The 21,227-nt window shown below is 54.6% G+C and overlaps 7 protein-coding genes across 7 annotated transcripts; 4 read left to right on the top strand and 3 right to left on the bottom strand.

The window, feature by feature from the left end:
* Positions 1-849: 849 nt before the first annotated feature.
* NECHADRAFT_48741 (uncharacterized protein) lies at positions 850-2,020 on the top strand (the record flags this gene model as incomplete). Its single annotated transcript, XM_003050293.1, has 6 exons — positions 850-929; positions 1,007-1,047; positions 1,099-1,174; positions 1,229-1,411; positions 1,471-1,679; positions 1,737-2,020. 6 exons carry the CDS (start codon positions 850-852, stop codon positions 2,018-2,020), a joined length of 873 nt encoding a protein of 290 aa, XP_003050339.1.
* Positions 2,021-2,075: 55 nt separating this feature from the next.
* NECHADRAFT_71663 (uncharacterized protein) lies at positions 2,076-3,436 on the bottom strand (the record flags this gene model as incomplete). Its single annotated transcript, XM_003049919.1, has 2 exons — positions 2,076-2,884; positions 3,094-3,436. The coding sequence occupies 2 exons, from the start codon at positions 3,434-3,436 to the stop codon at positions 2,076-2,078; spliced, it is 1,152 nt and encodes a 383-aa protein (XP_003049965.1).
* A 429-nt stretch (positions 3,437-3,865) lies between these two features.
* Positions 3,866-4,948, top strand: NECHADRAFT_49244 (uncharacterized protein; the record flags this gene model as incomplete). Its single annotated transcript, XM_003050292.1, has 3 exons — positions 3,866-4,243; positions 4,297-4,503; positions 4,559-4,948. 3 exons carry the CDS (start codon positions 3,866-3,868, stop codon positions 4,946-4,948), a joined length of 975 nt encoding a protein of 324 aa, XP_003050338.1.
* Positions 4,949-9,727: 4,779 nt separating this feature from the next.
* NECHADRAFT_101538 (uncharacterized protein) lies at positions 9,728-13,097 on the top strand. The gene is made up of 2 exons (XM_003050291.1): positions 9,728-12,490; positions 12,547-13,097. Exons 1-2 carry the CDS (start codon positions 10,386-10,388, stop codon positions 12,560-12,562), a joined length of 2,121 nt encoding a protein of 706 aa, XP_003050337.1. The 5' UTR covers positions 9,728-10,385; the 3' UTR covers positions 12,563-13,097.
* Positions 13,098-13,253: 156 nt separating this feature from the next.
* NECHADRAFT_48848 (uncharacterized protein) lies at positions 13,254-13,913 on the bottom strand (the record flags this gene model as incomplete). The annotated part of the gene is made up of 1 exon (XM_003049918.1): positions 13,254-13,913. A coding segment is annotated over one exon (660 nt), but the record flags the coding sequence as incomplete, so codon positions are not given.
* Positions 13,914-14,754: 841 nt separating this feature from the next.
* On the top strand, positions 14,755-17,976 carry NECHADRAFT_71662 (uncharacterized protein). Its single transcript, XM_003050290.1, has 4 exons — positions 14,755-14,955; positions 15,015-15,398; positions 15,452-15,680; positions 15,734-17,976. Exons 1-4 carry the CDS (start codon positions 14,800-14,802, stop codon positions 17,845-17,847), a joined length of 2,883 nt encoding a protein of 960 aa, XP_003050336.1. The 5' UTR covers positions 14,755-14,799; the 3' UTR covers positions 17,848-17,976.
* A 138-nt stretch (positions 17,977-18,114) lies between these two features.
* On the bottom strand, positions 18,115-21,227 carry NECHADRAFT_63391 (uncharacterized protein; the record flags this gene model as incomplete). The annotated part of the gene is made up of 3 exons (XM_003049917.1): positions 18,115-19,354; positions 19,405-20,860; positions 21,000-21,227. The coding sequence occupies 3 exons, from the start codon at positions 21,225-21,227 to the stop codon at positions 18,513-18,515; spliced, it is 2,526 nt and encodes an 841-aa protein (XP_003049963.1). The 3' UTR covers positions 18,115-18,512.

The raw sequence follows: 21,227 nt of genomic DNA, 5'->3' as shown, positions 1-21,227 counted from the left end.
GTCCCGGGGCGATGATCTCAAGGCGCAGGCGCTAGGCCCAAAAGCGGAAATCTGGTCACAGTGCATACAGTGCACGTCACACTTCCCGGCCGTCGCTCAGCTGGACCAGCGTGGTTCACGGCTGGGTTTCCGTGACGTCGGGCGCCGGGAGGCTGAGCCCCGGTGGAGCTGTCGAAAATCAAGACGTCCAACAATAGCGCGTCTCTGTCTTATCACACCAGAGGATCTCGACCGGAATCCACGGGCAGCGCAAACTGCTTTTCGGTGTCTCACCACCACGGAGAGCCACCGGAGACCATGACACCACACCGCTATCAATCCGCACTGTACGCCCGTCAACCTATTTTTTGCAGTAGCTGAGATGCCCATCCCCATTGGCATCAATCAACGTTTCAGCCCGCCAAACCCACCAGACTATCGAACTGCCGACGCCTGAATACGAAGTCTTGGGCTTTTGGGGGATAAACTAGGTTGAGATACCCAGCTCCTACCAACCTTGTGCCTGACTGGGCCGACTCTTTGCTCAGTTCCTTGGAATGAGAACTCAGTCCCTCCGCTATTGGGATCAACGCCGAGTTTCACCCTTTTTGTCTGTTTAAACTTGCGCCGGTGGGCGGGTCGTCCGCGCTTGAACCCTTCGATCACTGCAGGTGACCCGGGACTGGTTGATCGGCCCTCCGTCGTCCCCGGTTCAACGTCCGGCACTTTGTGTTACACAGGGCTACTCACCGGAACTCTCTTTGTCCGTTTCTTCGTCCAGTTGCCTATTGTGAGCCAGGCGACTTGGTCTGGAATTTCTATCGAGGCTTCAGAGGAAATATTCTTGGCAGCCCTGTAGTGACACCAAGGATGAGTTCCAACGTTGGCCTTGAGAGTGTTCTCAACTTTCGCGACGTTGGCAAAACGGTGAATGACTTTCTGGGCACAAGGTACTGAACAGTTAATTTTTTTCTCCTTTTGCACTCACAGAAGTATACACTCGAGGATATACTCTAACGGTGAACAGGAGACTTAGAGAGGGCGTCTTTTATAGATCTGCAAGATTAGGTGCGAGACTCATCCATCACTTAATCTAGGCCTTGCTAACATGCTCTGTAGATGATGCCACACTTTTGGACAGAAAACTCATTAGAGATGGCCTTGGTATCAAGACTGCCATAGACTTGCGCACCAAGTTTGTCCCCCTTGAACTGACCCTCAAAGGCGAGATATACTAACGCACGTCTAGAACCGAGCACCTCAACCGGGTCAAAAGGCGACAGGAGCAATCTAATATTCCTGCTCTCGTCAAGTCTAACGCAGCTCTTGCAGAGCCACTTCATATCCCGGGACTGGAATATCGAGAGATTAAGATCACTGGTCGCCCCTTTGAGTTGTTTCTCCTACGCCAACTCTCATGGTGGGATTTATTGTAAGTTGCTCAAAAGTGCTGTATCTTGACAATTGTGATGTCGATTAACACCAATGCAGCCACTTTCTGTTTCTCTTCCTTTGCGGCTACCGCATGGAAGCCATCAACATCCTAGGCCAGAATGTCATGATACCGCGAGGCGTTGTCGGCCTTGGTCTCGATACCCTCGATCAGTCAACTAGAGAGATCCGGGAGACTCTCTCTCTATATACAGCGGAGACCAACCTGCCATCCGTTGTCCACTGCACTCAAGGCAAGGACCGTACAGGTAGAATATATGCCATATTGTCTATCGATATTTGGGCTTGGTACTGACACGCGATAGGCCTCGTCTGCACTTTGGTGTTGATGATCCTCGATGTTCCAGTCTCTGCTATTGAGCATGATTATCGCCTCACTGATGAAGCGCTTATCCCAGAGCGAGAGGAGCGCCTGGTCGAGATCCGTCAGATAGGGCTCAGTGATGAGTGGGCTGACACGGCAAAGGATATGATTGTAAGGATTGAGCAACACCTCAACGAAAAATATGGGGGACTAGACGCCTATCTGGACGGGATAGGGTTCGGTGCCGATGATAGAGCAAGGGTTCGTGACGCGTTGCTCTACTGAGACGACAATACACTGTTGCATGGCGAATAGTTTGTTTGACCTTGAGATGCTTTGTCTATTTCTTTCTAAAGCGGCCCTGCAGCCAGCATCTATACATCTTGAGCTTGGATGCTCGGTTGACCAGCAGACGTCGATCAACACCAAGGTTCTCTACCTCGAACAGAGGGATTTCTGCCTCTGCCTCTTCTGCCTCCTCAACCCCATCAGCCGCTGGGGCAGCCAGAGGAGAGGGTTGCTGAAGTGCAGCAAGCTCCTTGGCCTTGCCTGCCCAGATATCGGCCAGCTGATCCTTGTCAAAAAAGTAGACGCGGGTTCCGTCGCCTCGGATGTAAAAGTTTTCGTCCAGATAGCGACCCTTGCGGAACCGGACCTGGGCAAGATCTCCTCTTCCATAATCTCGGAAGCAGACCAGGCCGCCAGGCTTGAGGACTCGGTGGACGTTGCTCACGGCCTTTGGCCACTGATCGGGAGAGAGAGCAGAGAAGATGAAAATCAGCACGGCGACGTCTACGGAGCCTTCCTCGAGTCCAGGCGGTAAGCTGTCACTGGTCACGTCCCAAACATCGGCCTGGATCGACTTGGGATCGTATTCTTCATGGTTCCGGATGACCTCTACAGCAGTCTTGGAGTAGTCGCAGGCATGGATCTTTAGTTCCGGGTTCTTATTATTGGCCAGGATGGGGAAAGCCGTGTTACCGGCACCTGCGCCAATCTCGAGGAGGACCTTGGGTCCGGCATCTTCCTTGGTTACCTCGGCCAGCACGGGGAACTCCTGCTGAAGCCATTTGCGGTTCTTGAAGAAGTTGGCCGAGTTGTTCTTGTAGAAGAGATTCCACCACCTAGCAGGGTCGACACTGAATTTCCCTGAGTTGTCATGTTAGCAACTCTTCATGAGAGGATGTTATGACAGCAAAGTGTAAAGGATGGTGTTGATCAGATGGGAGCGAAAGAATAAGAAGGTATAGTTTGTCTTCAGTAGGCTCAGATGAACTATGCATTGGTTTTGTATCATCAGGAACACCAGGCAAAAGCCAGGGCAAAGGGGTGACGCGAAATGCAGAGGTATGACTTACTCTTCTCAAAGTCAGAGACGGGGTTTTGGCGCTGTTTGGCGTACTGTTGCTCCGCATACTCTTTGTACGCATCGTCAGTCTCCACGTGGTCCCAGGCATTGAACTCAAAGACATCGTCTCCCTCGTTCAAGTACCGGCTGCCAAACTGGAAGGGATCACTCCGTTTCAAGTTATTGGCAGGATCATGCGATCGATGAGGCGGTACCTCGCTCTCAGGTGCCTTGGCTTCCGTGTCAGCCTCGGTGATCGGATCCTTGACGTCCAGCGCGGCCAGCTTCTCGACAGGCACCGACTCGATTGTCTGGCTCACGACGGCATCGCCACTTGGCGTTGACGACGCCATGATGGAATGTGGTGATCCTTGGAGCACGCACTCGCAAGCGCAAGTGAAGTGCTTCTCACAGCACGAGTGGTTTGCGCCGCGGGAGTGAAGATGAAGGATGCTTCAAGTTTAAGAAATTTTTCCGCAGAGGAGCTTTTTGATGAAATTCTGAGAGTGGGGGTGGTCAACTAGTCTCTGATTGGCCACAAAGCGGGAACCGGATTTTCTAAATCGCCGGGTTCCTGGAGCTTGAGCTAGCCCAGCCAATCATGTGAAAGCCTACCTGACCGAACAGCGCCCTCATCAAGCCTCCTGTGTCCATTCGAGCTGTGTCATTCTGAGGTCGACGGTCAACAACTTTCTCGACATCCTGTCATTTCGGTCGTCAATTCCTCGTCTTCGGTTACAAGTTGCTATAAACGTCTACGCGACTTCGATTCAACGCCCGCCATGGCCCCCTCGCTCCTCCAGCCGCAAGGCCACCTATCACCAACCGAAGCTCTCCAGCTTGCGCAACAAGCTCCCATCATCTTGAAGAACAACCCTAGAGCCTTCTCCGCCTCACCTCTCGTTTCACTTTTCACGGCCACCGAAACCGCTGATCTGTGGACCATCTACGAGAACCTTCTCCTCTCATGCCTTCGAACGGGCGACGACGAATCTGCGCACCAAGTTCTTGAGAGGCTGGTGTTGCGATTTGGCGACCAGAATGAACGCGTCATGGCACTCAAGGGACTGGTGAAGGAGGCTGAGGCAACAAACAACAATGAACTTACGCAAGTGCTTAAGGAGTACGAGGACATTCTGGAAGAGGATGGAACCAACATTGTGAGGATGAGCTGCTCGTGACCAGCGGAGGACAGCAAACTGACGAGCAACAGCCTATTGCGAAGCGACGAGTTGCCCTCTTGCGATCTATGGGAAAGACCCCTGAAGCGATTTCGTCATTAATATGGTTGCTCGATTTCAACCCTACGGACGCCGAAGCTTGGGGGGAACTAGCGGATCTCTATCTGTCCCAGGGATTGTACTCCCAAGCTATCTACGCTTTGGAGGAGGTCCTTGTGCTGGTACCAAATGCGTGGAACGTATGTGGCCTCATTGTTGCCCCTGTGAAACCCCCCATCTGACAACCTGGCTTAGATGCATGCACGCCTCGGTGAGGTGTCGTTGATGGCAGCCAATGAAACGACGGATGGCTTCCCTCAGAAGTTCCTGGCAAATTCCGTTAAGCGGTTCTGCCGAAGTATCGAGCTCTGCGAGGACTACCTGCGAGGCTACTATGGACTCAAGAAGGTTACCGATAAGTTGCTGGCCGAGTCTGCTAAACTCAAGAAGCACTCGGAAGGAGACGAGTTCTCTCTGCCAGACCAGGCAACAATCGAGAAACTGAACCAAGCGGCTACAAAGAAGCTAGCCGAGATCGTTCGTCGCTACGGGGCCCAGGAACCGCTGTGGCAAGGATACAATGCAGATGAGATTGCTGCAGCCCGTGACCTGCTTGACAAGTCATCGTCAGAGGTGGTCCGGTAAAGACTACATCTTGACAGTGACTCAGAATAGCGGGCACACGGGGTGACGAAGCGTACCGGGAGCTTGCCAACAGTGTCTCTGCCTAAGAAACGGGGCGTAAGAAGACCCCTGACTAGTTCATACACGACAACAGAGGGGCTTGAAGTCGAGAAGATGGGTGTCAGGCATGCGCAACATGGGCTCTCAATCTGGCTCTGGCTATCGGCCAGATGCGAGTGGGAGGCAGCAACGGGGAGTTGGGCGATGCTGGGCATTTGGCACGTGGCGCCATAGAAGGACAGGAGGTGGGGTGTCCCATGCTCGATGTGGGCGGTGATGGAGTTTGGCAGGGAAGACAATGCCTAAATGAAGATATGAGGCCTACCCAAGGCGTTGAGGTGACGTCCACCTAGAAGCCTTGGGCAGGAATCTCGAGTTTTTGAGGAGGAGAGGGATGACTGGCTTTCCTAATGTAATATCTAACACGGCGCCTGGTGTAACCGACTTGTGGACGCGATACATAGTCTCTTGGGTCTCACCGCGACTGAGGCAGAATCAGCAAATTCGAGACTTGCAATTCCAAGTGGGTTCTCTCCACGTTGAATGCGCAACATCATGATGGGCACCTACTTATGCCCATGCGATTGTGGCCCTGTCCGCGGACGGTTTCTTGGTGGAGTCTCCCGGAGGAGCCGCTGCGGGAGAGAATCTGGCACCTCGAACGGCGCATTGTTGTTTGATTTGATCTCGATCCCCGAATGTCTATTCTCCGAGGATGGTCCATGCCTCACTTTTAACAAGTAGTCTAGAACCTGTGTCATTGGTCGCCTCGTCGAAGATCAAGTGGCCGATCTTGGCCTGGCGCGATGAAGGGCGAGTTGAAGAAAGATGTGGATGGACGAGAAGAATTATAGCTGTTCCGCCACCGTCCACATGGCCGCAGCTGGATGGCTGAGGCTCTGCGGGAAGGCGGAAATCTTGTCATTTGATGCCTATCATTCCTGGCCGGGTGGTTCCAAGTTGAAGCGAGTATGTGCCAATGTGAGCGCCAAGTTGTGAGAACCAGCAAGGCCCTGAGATGGTTGATAACATTTACACCAAACATGATATGGTGATGGCTTAATACGGACTGTATGAGGGGAGAACAAGCATTTCTCACCGTATCTCTAACTCGTCCCATGTTGCGGAGGAGGTTAGGAAGCCATGCAGCGCCATGGTCCGTGATGTGTTGGCCCTGTGAAGCGATGGACCAGAGGGCATCGGGCCTCAACGCTGAGATGGGGCTCCATCCCCCCAGCCAGTCGCGGAATGGAGGCATCGGGTTGCAGAGATGCTGTAAGTGATGGGTTCGGACTGGAATTATTGACTGAAAGGAGAAAAGGAAGAACATCAGAGTGGAATTGACGAGAGGCGGGTTGATATAAGGAGACGTGGTTTGCCAATGCCTCAAGTCTTTTCTCCATCTCACTCATCAACCCTATCAACACTGTATTTGTACAACTTCTAGACTGCAATTGAGCAACCCCCCAGTACCGTTTTTCAGACTTTCAACTGTACGGGTACGGTAATCAATCAACTCCTGCGCCTCGGTCCGTCCCGATTTACGTTTATCACCCAAGACGTTTAAAACTGTACTTGGTTGGACAATGACGTCGCACAGCCTGAGACGAAGCCGTCAACAAGAAATTCAGCTACATGATGGGATCATGCTCCTTGTCGATAGCAATTGTTTTCACGACAATTAATATCGACAATGTCACGGGCCGAGGGACTCGAGTGCGTATCAGTGGTGGCAAGGACCGCTCGAGGTATGGATAGCGGTCAACTGCAACTATTCTTCTAGCGGTCAGACCGACAAATGTTCCGTTCCCAATCGTCGCCCGTAGTGGGTGTCAGCTTGAGGGCCGAGGGGGAGCCTGGAACCTCACCATGGATGGCTCCCCAGCAACTAGACGGCGTAACGTTGGGCTGCAGTACAGCAACACCGCCCTCTCGTCTTGGAGCCCGGGCCGCCTTTTTACTTTTTTTTCCGCCTTGTCGTTTTTCTTATTTCCTGATGCTTCTTTCTTTTTCTTCTTTTCCCTTCTTTCTCTCCTCTCTTCTCCTCGTTTCCGTTTCCCCCTCTGTAACAATCTCTTGTGTGCACACTGCCATTGTCTCCCATCCAGCCAGCCAGAAAACCCATGTTTTCTCATGCCCTAGTTAGGCTGTGTTTTTTGCATTTTTAGTGACTTTGACCTGCGCCAACAAACCGAGGCCATCCTTGTCGTTGGCTCTGACCTGCACTTGCTCTTGGGCGCTTGGGCAACTACCACTACCCCACCCCACCACACCTTCCATTCCCCAAATCGCCGCTAAGGGAGCTTGCCCGGGTGTTGTCCACTGCCGGCTCACACAAAACCAACCACAACAACACAACAAACAAAACTTTCCTACACAAGACGACGACTCTCCCACAAGATTTCGTCAGAAACAGAGTCTCGAAATACGGTCAAGTTCAACCGCAGGGGCTGCCAACACCTGAAACTCTACGGTATGTGACAATCTCTTTGGTCGTGTACTCGTCGTCATCTCCCAGTCTCGTCAAGCTTCCATCCCTCCATTCCCTTCGCATGAATCTTGTGTCTCGGGTGCGTCTGGGGTGGGCTCAACTCCAACAAGATGATGGCCCATGTGATACCATCTGGCGGCTTCGAATCAAGCAAGCGAGCGACCGAACGACCACGCAAACATGCGGCGGCGGCGGACTCGGCAGCAGGTCAAATGTCTGCATGACATCCAGGCCATGCCATGAGCGCTGCGCCTACGGCTTCTCCCAAGGCATTCATTCCCGTATCCATCTGGGTTCCCGCTGTCGTAGCGGATGCTACCTCCGCCCTGCTATCGTCTCTGCCACTATCAATGCTCCAGTGCCAATTCTAGCTTCTTCCATGAGCCATCAGGCTTTGTTTGAGGCTCCCTGGTTTCTGGCCCCCACCAGCGTTGGGCATTGGCATCCACGATCTTTGACGCCCTACCACCAACCCACCGCCATGCGAAACGCGGGCGCACCACAGGGCGGAGAGAGCCTGTTGACAGGCACGACTGGGCAGCGGATGCCTGGGTCAGAGCCCGGGAGAGCCAAGATTTTCAAGGGCATCGACTCCAGAGCCGGACACCTCAAGGGTTGGTGGACCAGTCGCTGGCCAGTCCAGCATCTGCGCGCCAGCTCCAGCCCGACGAGCGCTAGCGAACACGCTTGGACAGGGTCCCCCATTGACTCCATCGACAGGGCGACGAACCAGGGTGTCCCGGTCCCGGGCGGCTGACAAGAACCGTGCTTTGGTGCCCAGCAAACCCAGCCGAGAAGCACATGGCAAGTCTTGTTGGGCATGGGCATGGCCTGGGATGAGGACGCCAACGCCAACGTCGGGGAGCGCTGCTGCCAGTCGATAGATGCTTTACTGCACAGCATCGTGTAAAGGCCATTCTTGTCATGTCGTCCTTCCAATCCTCGGAGCCGGGTTCGCAGAAAGAGTTTCGCGCCACCATGTCGTTGTTCGGTATTCATGCAAGGGAGGGGATGCTAGCTTACCGGGATGATGGCTTGGACCGACCTTCAACTGTCCAAACGTCGTCGCCAACTTTGCTGACTGTCTGATGTGTTCCCAGTTTAGGATAACCTTTTTGCTCCCATCCACGAAGTCTGCCTGTGACCGAGATTTCGGTTTCCTGGAGAGCCCGCGCATACATACACACACGCCTGGATTTGCACGCCCACCGCTTCTGCACTCTCGCCGTTGCAACACAACGGCCCCTCCACTGTCGTTTGCTTCGAAACGTCGGCAACCGCTGCTTGACCGTTACGAACGCTCAACCCGCCGGCTTCCTCAACCACTGCAGTCACAGCGCACCCGCCGTTTCGACCCGAAGACAGGCTTGATTTGTTTGAGCTGCATGGTTGGCAGCGCGGACCAGTCCTGTCGAGTGACCCATAAGTAAACGATCTGGACCCCCTCACCGCCGATCGATTTTCTGCCGTCCATCCCTCCAAAAACCTCTACCCATCCTTCGCAACCGCCGCCGCCTGAATCCACCCGCCCACACCTCTTTGCGCCTGACCTTCAGTCAGTGCAGGTGCAGTCCAGCAACTTTGGTACCCTCCTCCGTCAGCAACCACAAGGCACCGTCGCTAGTCCTTGTTTTTGTCGACTCCGCACCATCTCTTTCAAGCAGGCATTTTCCCCGTCTCACTGCTTTCGTGACCAGCCGACCATCCGCCTGTCACGCCCTCGCCATCTCTGGTGGCGCATCCGCCCAATCGAACAACCCCTCTCTCCGGTCGCGCAAGTCCAATTCCTCCTCGCCACGACCCTCGCACCAGTACTTGCCGTCCTGTTTTTCTCTACTGCCGTGACAACTTCGTCCTCCGTTTCTCCCTGTGTACTCTTTGTTACGTTGGGGGCCGCTAGCCATTGTCCTTATCCTATCAGCTGAGCGTTTGCTTGTGCTCGCTGCCTATTTTACCTTTCCTACCTCAGACGGCAGCGCCTTTGCTCCGGCTTTCTCTCGTGGATCGTCGTGGGCAGAGGGTATCCCATTAGTTCGCTGCCATGCCGTGAGTCCCCCTCCCTCGCTCACCCTCCTCTATCTCACCCTCCGCCTACATTCCCCCCCTCCCCCTCCCTCTTGTTTCTCCCACATCCACCCCTCAGGTTGCCTCCACTGCGCCCCTTTGCCTTTGTTTACCTTTGCGCGCACTCACCACTCTCTCTTCCTTTGAAACTCTGTTCAGTCCACTCACCACAAGTTTCCGAATAGGCTCATCAAGCGTGCCCCGTCTTCGAGAGCTCCAACCGGTCCATCCCGTGTTGATACTTCCTCTTCTCAGACTCAGTCCTACAACACTGAGGAGGAGGAGGACTCTGCCGACACAAGTCAAGACTACACCACAGAATCAGAGGAGGACGACTACTACAGCGACGACGACGAAGACCTTGGTCCTGCTGACTCGGCTTCTACAAGCGACCACGAGCAGCACTACGGTCGCCCACGATTGCCGCAGCAGCGCCAGCATCAACTTCCAGCATCAGGCCAATTTGGGCAACAATACCCACCGCAGCACCCATATTCGACGCAGCATCAGTTCCCGCCGCAGCACCAGCTTCCTCCACAGCAGCATCAACTCCCTCCTCATCAACCTCCCCGTCACCAATTGACTCCTCACCAGGCTTTGCAGCCCCATCAGCCCCCTCCTCCACAGGATTACGGGCTCGAAGAGGAACCGCAACCGCAGCAGTCCTATCGTCGACCGTCGCGGCGCGAACGACCGCCAAAAACCGCCACCCTGGACGACCCCCGTTATGGCCCGGCCTACGGCCGTGGCGGCTTCCAGCACCCTACGGCCCCGGGACGGCCCGGACCAGGCCAGTTCTTTGGCCGGGGCCAAGCTGGCTTCCAGAACCATGTTGGCCCTTATATGGGCTATCCCGCCAATAGCCAGATGGTCCCTTTCGGGTATGACCCGAACAACCCTTACGACCCCTATGGCGGCGAGGGAAGGGGCATGTATGACATGATGCCCTACCAGGGACAGCAGCAGCAACAACCACCTGGGTTCTACGGAGCAATGCAGCCTCATAACTACGCCATGGGCTCCCACATGCAAATGCATCTGACTCCACCCCCTCCCCCGCCTACTGAGGCCCCTGCCAAGCCGCCCACACCAGCACCTCCAAAGGATGACCCGGAAAAGATTCGCCTTGAGGCTGAAATCGCCGCTTTCAAGGCCATGGAGGAGAAACAAAAGGCTGCAGATAAGCAAAAGGAGGTCGAGGCTCAGATCCGCAAGGAGGCTGAAGAGGCCTTCCATCGCCGAATGGAGGATATGAGAATTGCTCAAGAAGAGGCTAAGAAGGAGATCGAAAAGGCCAGAATCGAAGCTGAAAAGGCCGCCCGTGAGAGGATGGAGGCTGAACGAAAGGCCGAGGAGGAGCGAGCTCGAAAACACGCCGAGGCTATGGCTGCGGCCGAGGAGAAGGCTCGACTCCGGTTCGAAGCTGAGATGAAGGCCGCTGAAATGCGCCGGGTGGCTGAGGCCGAGGCTCGCGCTAAGGCTGAAGAAGAGGCCAGGCTTAAGTTCGAGGCTGCTGCTAAGGCCGCTGAAGCGCAACGAAAAGCAGAGGCTGAGGCTCGTGCCAAGGCTGAGGAGGATGCCAGGATCAAGTTCGAAGCTGCTGCCAAGGCTGCCGAGGAGCAACGCAAAGCTGAAGCCGCAGCCCGTGCTGAGGCCGAGAGGGAGGCTCGAGAGAAGTATGAAGCCGAGATGAAGGCCGCTGCTGAGCAACGCAAGGCGGAGGCAGAAGCTCGTGCCCAGGCCGAAGAAGAGGCCAAGAGGAAGTTGGAGGCCGCTGCTAAGGCTGCCGAAGAGCAAAGAAAGGCCGAGGCTGAGGCCCGTGAGAGAGCTGCGGAAGAAGCCCGACTCAAGTACGAGGCCGAACTGAAGGCAGCTGAAGAGCGAGGAAAGAGGGAAGCCGAAGAGCGTGTCCGAGCAGAGAAGGAGGCTCGATTGAAGTTTGAAGCTGAGTTGAGGGCAGCTGAGGAGAGGAGAAAGAAGGAAGAGGAGGAGCGCGCACAGGCTGAGGAGCTTGCTCGGGTCCGTTTTGAGAAGGCGCTGAAAGAGGAGGCTGAGGCGAAGGCCGCCGCTCTGCAGAAGGCGCAGGAGGAAGCTGAGCGTCTGATGAGAGTTGAGGTTGAGGCCAAGGCTGCCGCTGCTGCCGCCGCCGCCGCGGAGGCCGAGAAGCTGAAGAAGTTTGAGGAAGAGACTCGAGCCAAGGCTGAGGCCGAGGCCCTTGCTAAGATTGAAGAGGAGAAGAAGGCTGCCGCTGCTGCGGCTGAGGCTGAAGCGGCTGCTGCTAAGGCCGCGGAGGAGCTCAAGAAGAAGATTGAGGAGGAAACCAAGGCGAGCCTCGAAGAGTCAAAGAAGTCTGCCGAGCAGGCCCCGATTCGATTCAAGGACGCTGTTGGCCGAAAGTTCACCCTTCCTTTCCACCTCTGCTCCACGTGGCAGGGCATGGAGGATCTCATCAAGCAAGCGTTCGTCCAGGTCGACGTTCTGGGACCTCATGTCATGGACGGCCATTACGATCTCATCGGCCCCGATGGCGAGATTATCCTTCCCTCTGTGTGGGAAAAGGTCATTCAGCCCGACTCGCTCATCACCATGACAATGTGGCCAATGGACAAGGTGCCCATTCCGGGGCCGGGGGTTAAGATGCCCCCTGGTCGCCATGGTCACCCGCCCATGCCTCCCCACGGACGCGTCCCGATGATGCCCGGTGGTGTTCGACCTCCTGGTGGCATGCCACCTGGCGGTATGCCCGGCGGTATGCCCGCTGGTGGTATCCCTGGAGGATTCCGACCTCCCCCTGGATGGGCTCCGGGCGTCCGACCCGGCGGCCCTGTTCCCAACATTGTCAATGTCGGACCTCCTCCTGCCGCCGCTGCCAAGCCTTCGAAGCACAAGAAGCCTGCCAATCACTCTGCCTTTGCTGGCTTCATGTTCGGCAAGCCCCAAAAGAAGAAGTGAGTAACAGATACCAACGGATGGAATCCAGCAAGGGATGCTAACCACTGTCCAGGTCGAGCAAGAAATAAGGTGCTCGAATGTGGCATCGTGAGACGATAATGTGTGGAATTTGGTTTTTTTACAACCCAGCCTTTTCTTCTTACCAGATACCTCATCGGCGCTACCTGCCGGCTTGCTTTTTTGATCCCCCCTTTTTTATGACCGGCTTGGTTTCTGATTTTGGATTGATTTTTGTTGTTGCTTTTGCTTTTCAAAAATATGAAGCAGTGGAATTTGGGTCGTTTTCCAACTCATGGGTAGCGTCACTCATATGTCGACGGCGTCACGAATCGTCCTATACGCATGTGGATCGGAGTATGATGATGAATGGGTTCAAGCAAATGATACTGGGGGAATGGAATACGATCCAATGTTGGGGACCCGGGCTGCGTCTATGGTGCATCGCTGCGCCAAGATGGTTTCAAGTCTGGGCATCGGCGCAAAGATGACGCTTTTCTGTTTTTGTTGGATGGTGGACGAGCATGTTGGATAGACAGGGCCGTCCTAGACACGTTGTCATGTAGAATGAATGGAGTACGCAGAAATATGTTTATTATGAGTTTTAACTGAGACATTGAGTTGAATGTGATTGCTTGACCCAAAATGTTTGCCGTCTAAGTGGAACTTTTCCTTGGCAAGTCTATGGTGTAAGGCGGCTTCTAAAGTTCTATCTATGGATGAGAGCGTAAGCAGTGCATAGCCTTTTTTGAATATGTGATTTTAAAGCTTCCGTTGTGACCCCAGCTTCTGACGAGCTCGTTTCTCGAACGCCTCTATCATTAGAGCAGCGACCTTGTCAGAGACGGCCGCGCTCACAGCGCCGTAGAGAGGGTTTGTAAATTGGAAATCGATGTTGAGGTGCACCTCGGTGCGCGGGGTCGGCGGTCCTGCAATCGGTCTCACGGACCAGCGCGTCACCAAGCTCCGGAAGACGGCCGACGCATCGGGACCCGAGCCACCGGGGGTCGTGTCCCCGCTAATGGCCTCTACCGACCGGCCGGGGACGCAGCGCAGGCGACTTGTGAAGACCTCGTCGAAGCCGCCCCAGCCGACGTGTAGGTCCGCAAGTGTGGGGTATCGGCGGCCGGTTTCGGTGTCTGGGTCGGACCAGCGGGTGACGTGGGATTTTGAGCAGTACGGGACGAAGGACGAGTAAGAGTCGACGTCGGAGATGAGGTCGTATAGAGGTTCGGAGGGGTATGGGAGGGTGCGGGTGGCGGTGAGTCGCTGGGGCTCGGAGGACGGGAAGGAGATGAAGGAGCGGCGGAGGGAGGCTATTCGTGGTGTTGAGGCTGAAGTGAGGCTCGTGATGTTGGAGATTGTACAAGTTGAGCGTGCGACGACGGCTCGTTGAGGGAGGAGGCGGAGGGCCATTGGAAGTTCTGAGGTGGTGGGGTAGAGTCTTTAATCGTATATCGTTACGGCCGTAGCAATTTCATGGTCTTGGCGTTGTGGATCAATCTGTAGAACCGAAATGAAGTCGACAGAGGATGGAAAGTGGTGATGGTGTTGAGGCTCTGCAACTCAAGTTGATAGAAAGTTGTAAAGGTTTCCGCCACCATCAGAGGCGTCCAGCCCCACTGATGGGCAGGTACCGAGGCGCCTGTAAAGTTGAGTGCTTAGCGGGTGACAGAACTAAAGCCACAGGGGGTTAGACCCCTGTAGATGCCTGAACTGCGCACCGACCCGGGCCTCAAACGCTCGGGCCGTCCTTGTCGCCGAGTCGAGGGCGGTGATTCCGTCATGGGCTTAGGTTCGCCAATCTGTCTCAATAGCAACTCCCAGACCGAAATCCTCACAGGCGACGCAACCTCGAGTTTGTGCGCCTCCCGCAAACAGACGACTCCTTATTAGCAGCCGCCATACGAAATGCGCCGCTCGATCGAATCCTCGCGAAGCCCCTGAAAGACCGTGACCGATCTCTCCCCTACACGAGCACACACACACTCGCTGACGGTCGGCCCCACGCCCGCGGGGCAAGCTTCCCAAGATGTAGGAGATAGCTTTTGAAGAACAAGAGCTCGCGCTGACACTGCGCAGGTTTGAAAAGTCGCTCTACGACCTCATCCGGGGGCTCCGGAACCACAAGGGCAATGAGAAGGAGTACATCCAAAAGAGCCTCAAGGAGTGCCGCGCCGAAGTTCGCAGTCAGGATATGGGTGCGTGTTTGACTTGATGAGTTGGGGATGGCTTGTGGATCGCTGACGCGCGTATGTGAACATTAGATCTCAAGGCGACGGCGCTTCTGAAGCTCATATATCTCGAGATGGTTGGGCACGACATGTCGTGGGCGTCGTTCCATGTCCTCGAGGTCATGTCGTCGCCCAAGTACCAGCTCAAGCGCGTTGGATACTTGGGAGCTGTTCAGAGCTTTCGTCCTGATACTGAAGTTCTGATGCTGGCTACGAATCTGTTGAAGAAGGTCAGCTATAGAAGCAGCATGGGCTTTGCCGTGCTTGTGGCTAACTGGCGCTCTTGCAGGACCTTGGCTCGACTACACCGACCGTCATCTCCCTACCGATCGCTACTCTCCCCCACGTCATCACCCCTTCGCTGGCGCTTTCGACACTGCAAGACTTGCTACCACGTCTGAGCCACAGTCATTCGAATATTCGAAAGAAGACGCTCGTCACGCTGTACCGACTTGCCCTCGTGTACCCTGAAGCTCTACGCGCGGCCTGGCCCAAGATCAAGGAGCGGCTTATGGACCCGGACGAGGACCCGAGCGTTACAGCTGCCATTGTCAATGTGGTTTGCGAACTGGGCTGGCGACGACCAAACGACTTTCTTCCCCTTGCGCCTAGACTATTTGAGCTGTTGGTAGATGGTGGTAATAACTGGATGGCCATCAAACTCATCAAGCTTGTAAGCAGCTTTGTAAACTTGCTATTTCGTCTGAAAACTGACCAGCTGTTTAGTTTGCGACTTTGACGCCTTTGGAGCCTCGGCTCGTCAGAAAGCTACTCCCTCCTCTCACCAACATAATCAGGACAACACCAGCAATGTCATTACTCTACGAGTGTATCAACGGTATCATCCAGGGCGGTATTCTCGGCAGCGGAGATGATGTCTCTGGAACCGATGAGATTGCAACGCTCTGTGTCAATAAGCTACGAGGCATGATTATGATTGATGGTGATCCTAACCGTAAGTCGATTTTTTGCTATACTGACACCAGATGACGACTGACGAGACACTAGTCAAATACGTTGCGCTCTTAGCATTCAACAAGATCGTTACTACACATCCTTATCTTGTATCACAGCAAGAGGATGTGATTCTGGAGTGTATCGACAGTCCGGATATCACCATCCGAATACAGGCGCTTGACCTTGTGCAGGGCATGGTTACAGGCGACAACCTAATGTCTATCGTGAGCAGACTGATGAAGCAGCTCAAGTTATCCATGCCGGCTCGGGAGGTGTCTCAGCCAGGAACGCCTCCAAATGATCCAAACTACTCAGATGACGAATACTCGGAATCTGCGCAGCCCAAGTCTGAAGCCCAGGCACCTCTCCCTGACGACTACCGAATAGATGTCATTGGGAGAATTTTGGCAATGTGTGCAAAGGACAATTACTCGAGCGTATTGGATTTCGACTGGTATATCGACGTTCTTACACAACTTGTCCGCATGGCACCGGCTTCTCGCAAGGTTGACGATGAGGACTTGGGCCCGGCAGAGAGAGCGCGTGCCAACGTCTCAGAAAAGATTGGCGATGAGCTCCGTAACGTCGCTGTAAAGGTCCGAGTGATGAGGTCAACTGCAGTGCGGGCAGCAGAGATCATCCTCAGCCAACTCAATGGCGACACACCACCGGGCTATAACATTACGTCTGGGGCACTGAAATCAGTGACCTGGATTATGGGTGAATATGCCTCACAACTGGCCGTAGCTGATGAGGGGTTGAACAGCCTTCTTCAGCTCATTCCTCGGACAACTACCCCTGAAGTCTTGACCACTACTCTCCAAGCTGTTACGAAAGTCTTTGCTACCATAGTGGGAGACGAGATGGAGCCATGGACGGCAGAGAGGAAGTCTAGGATTTCACTCCTCATGGCTCGCATTATTCATGTCTTTGAGCCACTGGCGTTGCACCCTAGCCTTGAGGTTCAAGAGCGAGCTGTTGAATTCACGGAACTGCTTAAGCTTACAGCTGAGGCAGCCTCGAGTCAGCCTGCTTCGACTGATGACGTTGAGCAAGATCCTCCGTTGTTGCTCACCCAGGCGATTCCTTCACTATTCAACGGCTGGGAGCTCAACTCGGTGGCCAAGGATGCACAGTACAATGTCCCAGTCCCTCGAGATCTCGACTTGGACGAACCTCTTCATCCAAACCTTGCCAAGCTGCTAGCAGATGGCGACTCTGTTACTCTGGTGGCGGACGACTCGGATGAGTTTGAGGTATACTACCATCAGAAGCCACCACCAACCAGCATCGACTCTTCTGCCCCAGCCATCAGCAGGATAGCCGAGCCTGTGGACGATTACGTGGGCTCCTCCTATCAACAAGCAGACGAGGACAGCTATCTGGACGCCGACATCGTTGCAAGGAGAAAAGCGGAGCGTCAGGAGCGGAACAAGGACGACCCCTTTTATATCCCCAGCAACGACACGCCCCGTACTTCAACTCCTATTCACAACATTCTCCAAAACAGCAACGGTCCCGATCTGGATATCGACTCTATACCTATAATGCAGCTGGATCTAGAACGGCTCGGAACCCCAGCTGCCGCGCCTCAACGCCCCCAGCCAAGACCTCGCCAAAGGGTGGTCATCGCCCAAGACGAGACCCTCGGCGGCAGCGATAGCGGTCACGTCTCGGAGAACAACTCGGACAGCGCCGTCGCAAAGTCCAAAGCTCGTAAGCTCAAGCAGCAGGGTCTGCTGGGTGTGGACTCGAGCGGCATCGGCTCCTTCAGCCTCGAAGGTCAGCCTTCCTCAGGCTTTGACTATGAGCAGCAGCAGCGCGAGGAGGCTGAGATGCAGCAGGCCATGAAGGAGGTTGAGAGGCTTCGTCTCGAGATGCAGCGCGCCAACGAGAGGATCCAGGTTGCTCAGGGTGTTGATGTCGAGGGTACTGTTGTCAAGAAGAAGAAGAAGAAGGCTGCCAAGAAGGGTGATGAGGAGGGCGCAGAGGTCAAGCCAAAGAAGAAGAAGAAGAAGGTCCCCCGTGCTGAAGCCATCGAGGAGCAGGCTGGAGGCGACAATAGCAGCGTCCAGGGGGTCGAATCTCCAGCGTCGGGAGAAGTCGTCGTGGCCAAGAAGAAAAAGAAGAAGAAGCGCGTGGTTGACATTCAAGAGGGGGGATAGAGGATGGTGGCATGAAGGAGGGTTGATTGATATGTGATAGCATTGTTATGGGGTTGGTATACCTAGGTAGCATAAGATAAAGGGATCAGGAGCATAGGAGGAATACAAAACCCACTGACAATAACTGATAACCATCACTCCGTCTATTCATTCATTCATTCATTCATTCATTCATTCTCGTCATGTCTAATCTCCATACACGCATCAGTTATGATAGAAACACCACCCATCAGGTCAACTCCAGCACAAGCTCACCAACGAATGAATATCTCGGAAACAAATCTTAAAAACGAATAGGGAATCTCCGCCATATCATGAATACAATACAGCATAAATACAAAGACGAAAACAAAACAAGAAAAAGCAAGCTCATCCAAAAGCAGCAACAAAAAGTACACCGGTTCTTCTTTTTTGCTCATGTTCCATTAACACATACACATGACAAGATAGATTATCCCGGCCAGACTTTTTATGGGCATGAAAAGAAACAGGTCGACAATGATACCCGTGTCTCCCGTCTCTTTCTACCCATATCCTCAAGCACCGGCCGTCCACCTTTCGTCCCGCTGTATTCCCAAAAACCCAACTCCTCAGGTATCTCCCATGGTGTGCCCTGTCAGGTGAGAGGCCCTGCCTCAACCACGGGCAAGCCGTCCCACTCCAACCTAGTCCTCCATAGGGGCATCCTCGAGCTGCACGCCGCGGGCGGGCGATTCTTGAGGGGGGGTAGACGGCACCACGGGGATTCGCTTGCCGCCCACAAACTTGGCCGGTGTCCGTCCCATGCTGTCGCGCTTCTCCGGCTCGCCGCCTGCCTTCTCCGCGTCGCCGTTAACAGGTGCAGATCCATCGGGCTCGGGAACCTCAAGACTCTGGCGCTTAATGATGTTTAGGCTGCCGAGGCTGCTGCGTTGCCGGTCAGTAGCCGAAGTCGGGCTCGTTTGAATCGGAAATCGGGTCTCGGGTCCTCCGGTGCTGCGATCTCGACGATGGCCGCGGGGGCTGGGAGCAGGGCTCCTATCCCGGCCTCGGGTTGCGTTGGCCTTTTCGAGCAGAGCCTTATTCCGCTCCTCCATAAGGGCCTTGCGGTTGCTCTCGTCGGTACTAATTGCTCGAGGCCGGTTGCCGCTAACAGAAGAAGAATGACTAACCATGGACATGCGCTTGAGTTCGCTAAAGATGGCGTCCTTGTGGGCAAACAGATCCCGGACCAGTCGGTAGGCGTGCTTCTCCTCCAGGGTCAGAGAAGTTTCGGTTCGCGGTCGTAGGATACAAGGGCCCAGGGCAGTTGCCAAAGACGATACATAGGTTTCATCCGCCGATGTCAGGTCGATAAGACGGGTAAAGTGGTTCATGCAGGCATCAAGGGTCGCAATGTTAGTGAGACGAAGCTGTGAAAGAGTTGATTGGAGAGCTGCAATTCGGGAAGACTCGTCCGCATCGGTAGAAGTTGTCGAATAGATTTGTCGAATAATCTCGTAAACATGAGAAGAGATGATTGAATCTGCTTGTGGTCAGTTTCCGAGACAGAGTCTCTTATGCACACCCAATACTTACCAGGAAGCTCCAGGAGATAGACCTTGAGCAGTGAAGCAACGGTAGGGATATCAAACTCGTCAAAGACATCAGGAGCAACAGGCTTGCCGTCGTTGACCTTGATACGGAGTTTGTGTGTCTGCGCCAGAGGAACTTCAACAAGCCACACACCTCTTCGAGCCTCGTCACCCTCCAGATCGGGATAATGGTGATCCAGATACGTCAGGATAGTCGTGACAATCATGGGCACTCGCTTCTTATCGGCCCTTGCGCGTGCCTCGAGATCAATTCCGAAAGTCTGCTCGTCCACCTTGTTGTAGTAGTTCTCGTACGTCACAACCTTTGGGACGAAGCTTCCAGTGCGGTACGTCTCGAGCAGATACCGCAGGTCGCCCTCGGGCTGGATGGTCTCCTGGAAGAGCATCATCTGGTCTACGGTAGACTGCAGACTGGGAATGACGTTGCCAATGGTGCCCGAGAAGTCAAGGATGACAGTCTTGACAGCCTTGAGACGGTCAAGCTCGCAGCGTTCAAGGAACTTCAGGTGGAGGAAGATGGACTCCTCAAGCTCACATCGCAGCTCGTCAAGCTTGCGAACACCAGCACGATACTTCTCGTCGGCTTCACGGGCCTCGCGCTGCATGCGCTGGCTGGGGGTCTCGTTGGGGTGCGAGTTGTTAAGCACATTCCAGCCCGACAGGTACTCGCTCACGGTGCCAACAACAGGAGAATCGGCCGTCTCAGAGCCAGTCGAGGCCAGGGAGAAAGTACGGTTGATGGACTTCTTCTCGGGAACACCCGCCAATTGGAAGGCTTTGGGTCGCCACTGATAAAAGAGCTTGGAGCTATTGGCAAAGTTGTTGCCGACATTACCGATAAGACGGAGGAAACCGTTAGCAATAAGATCCTGACCAATGCGCTCAGCATAGGCGACGCTGATGTTGCCCATGCTGCGCTGGAGGTATTCGACGATATCGGAACCGGCTGAAGTGTTGAGGTAGGTGCCCAAGATGGGGACCTTGGTCTCGCCCATCTTGATAGTCGAGAGCATCTGGGAGAGAATCTTCTTGACCTGCTCAGGCTGATAGGTATCATCGCCAATCTCGTAGAGTATCTCCTCCTCCTCCTCCTGGGCGGGCGGCTCTTCCTTGTGGGGCTGAACCTTGATCTCGGGAATGTTCTGGTTCTGCTTGGGGCTGTTCTCGGGATCCTGGAAAGCAAGCTTGTTTTCCTCCTCAAGGTCCTCGACTAAGCGGCACTTGTTGAAGTAAACCGATCGGAGCTTCTTGACGGCCTCGGCTTGGCGATCGTGAGCCTTGATGCGGACTTGTAGCTCATCCTGAGAATCCTGGATGCGAGCCTCGTGGGCGTCGCACCAACGAGAGAATGGGTTGACGACGAGGTCGCGAATGCTCTGGGCGATGCGATGATGGTTGCGGGCAGCATCTTGCATCTCGTTGCGCATGCCGTCAAAGGCCTGAAGCGGTGAACCAGTCGGTCAGCATAACTCATATATTTGCGCTTACTGCGAAGACGGCGCTGGCGGGGCAGGGTGCGGCGCGTCGACAATGCAGCGAGCGGGTAGGGACAAGTGAGGCGAAGCCATTCCAACTTACCTTGCGAACGGTAGCACCATCGTCGCGAGTGAAACCGCCGGTGACCTTGTCCGCAGACGGGGTGATCTCGCTCAGGCGTGAGCTGTAAGTTTCCTCGGCTTCGGCGCGTAAGCGAGCGATGGTCAGGACCTGTCTATTCTCGAGAACGCCCTGTTGAAGCTTGCTGAACAGGACGCCGAGTCCCGCAGCGTAATCGCTCGACCAGAAGGAATCAGCGAACCCCGGCAT

Source organism: Fusarium vanettenii (assembly GCF_000151355.1).
Source record: "Fusarium vanettenii 77-13-4 chromosome 9 genomic scaffold NECHAsca_6_chr9_2_0, whole genome shotgun sequence".
NCBI classification, from domain to species: domain Eukaryota; kingdom Fungi; phylum Ascomycota; class Sordariomycetes; order Hypocreales; family Nectriaceae; genus Fusarium; species Fusarium vanettenii.
This window is presented reverse-complemented; position numbering and strand designations above follow the sequence as displayed.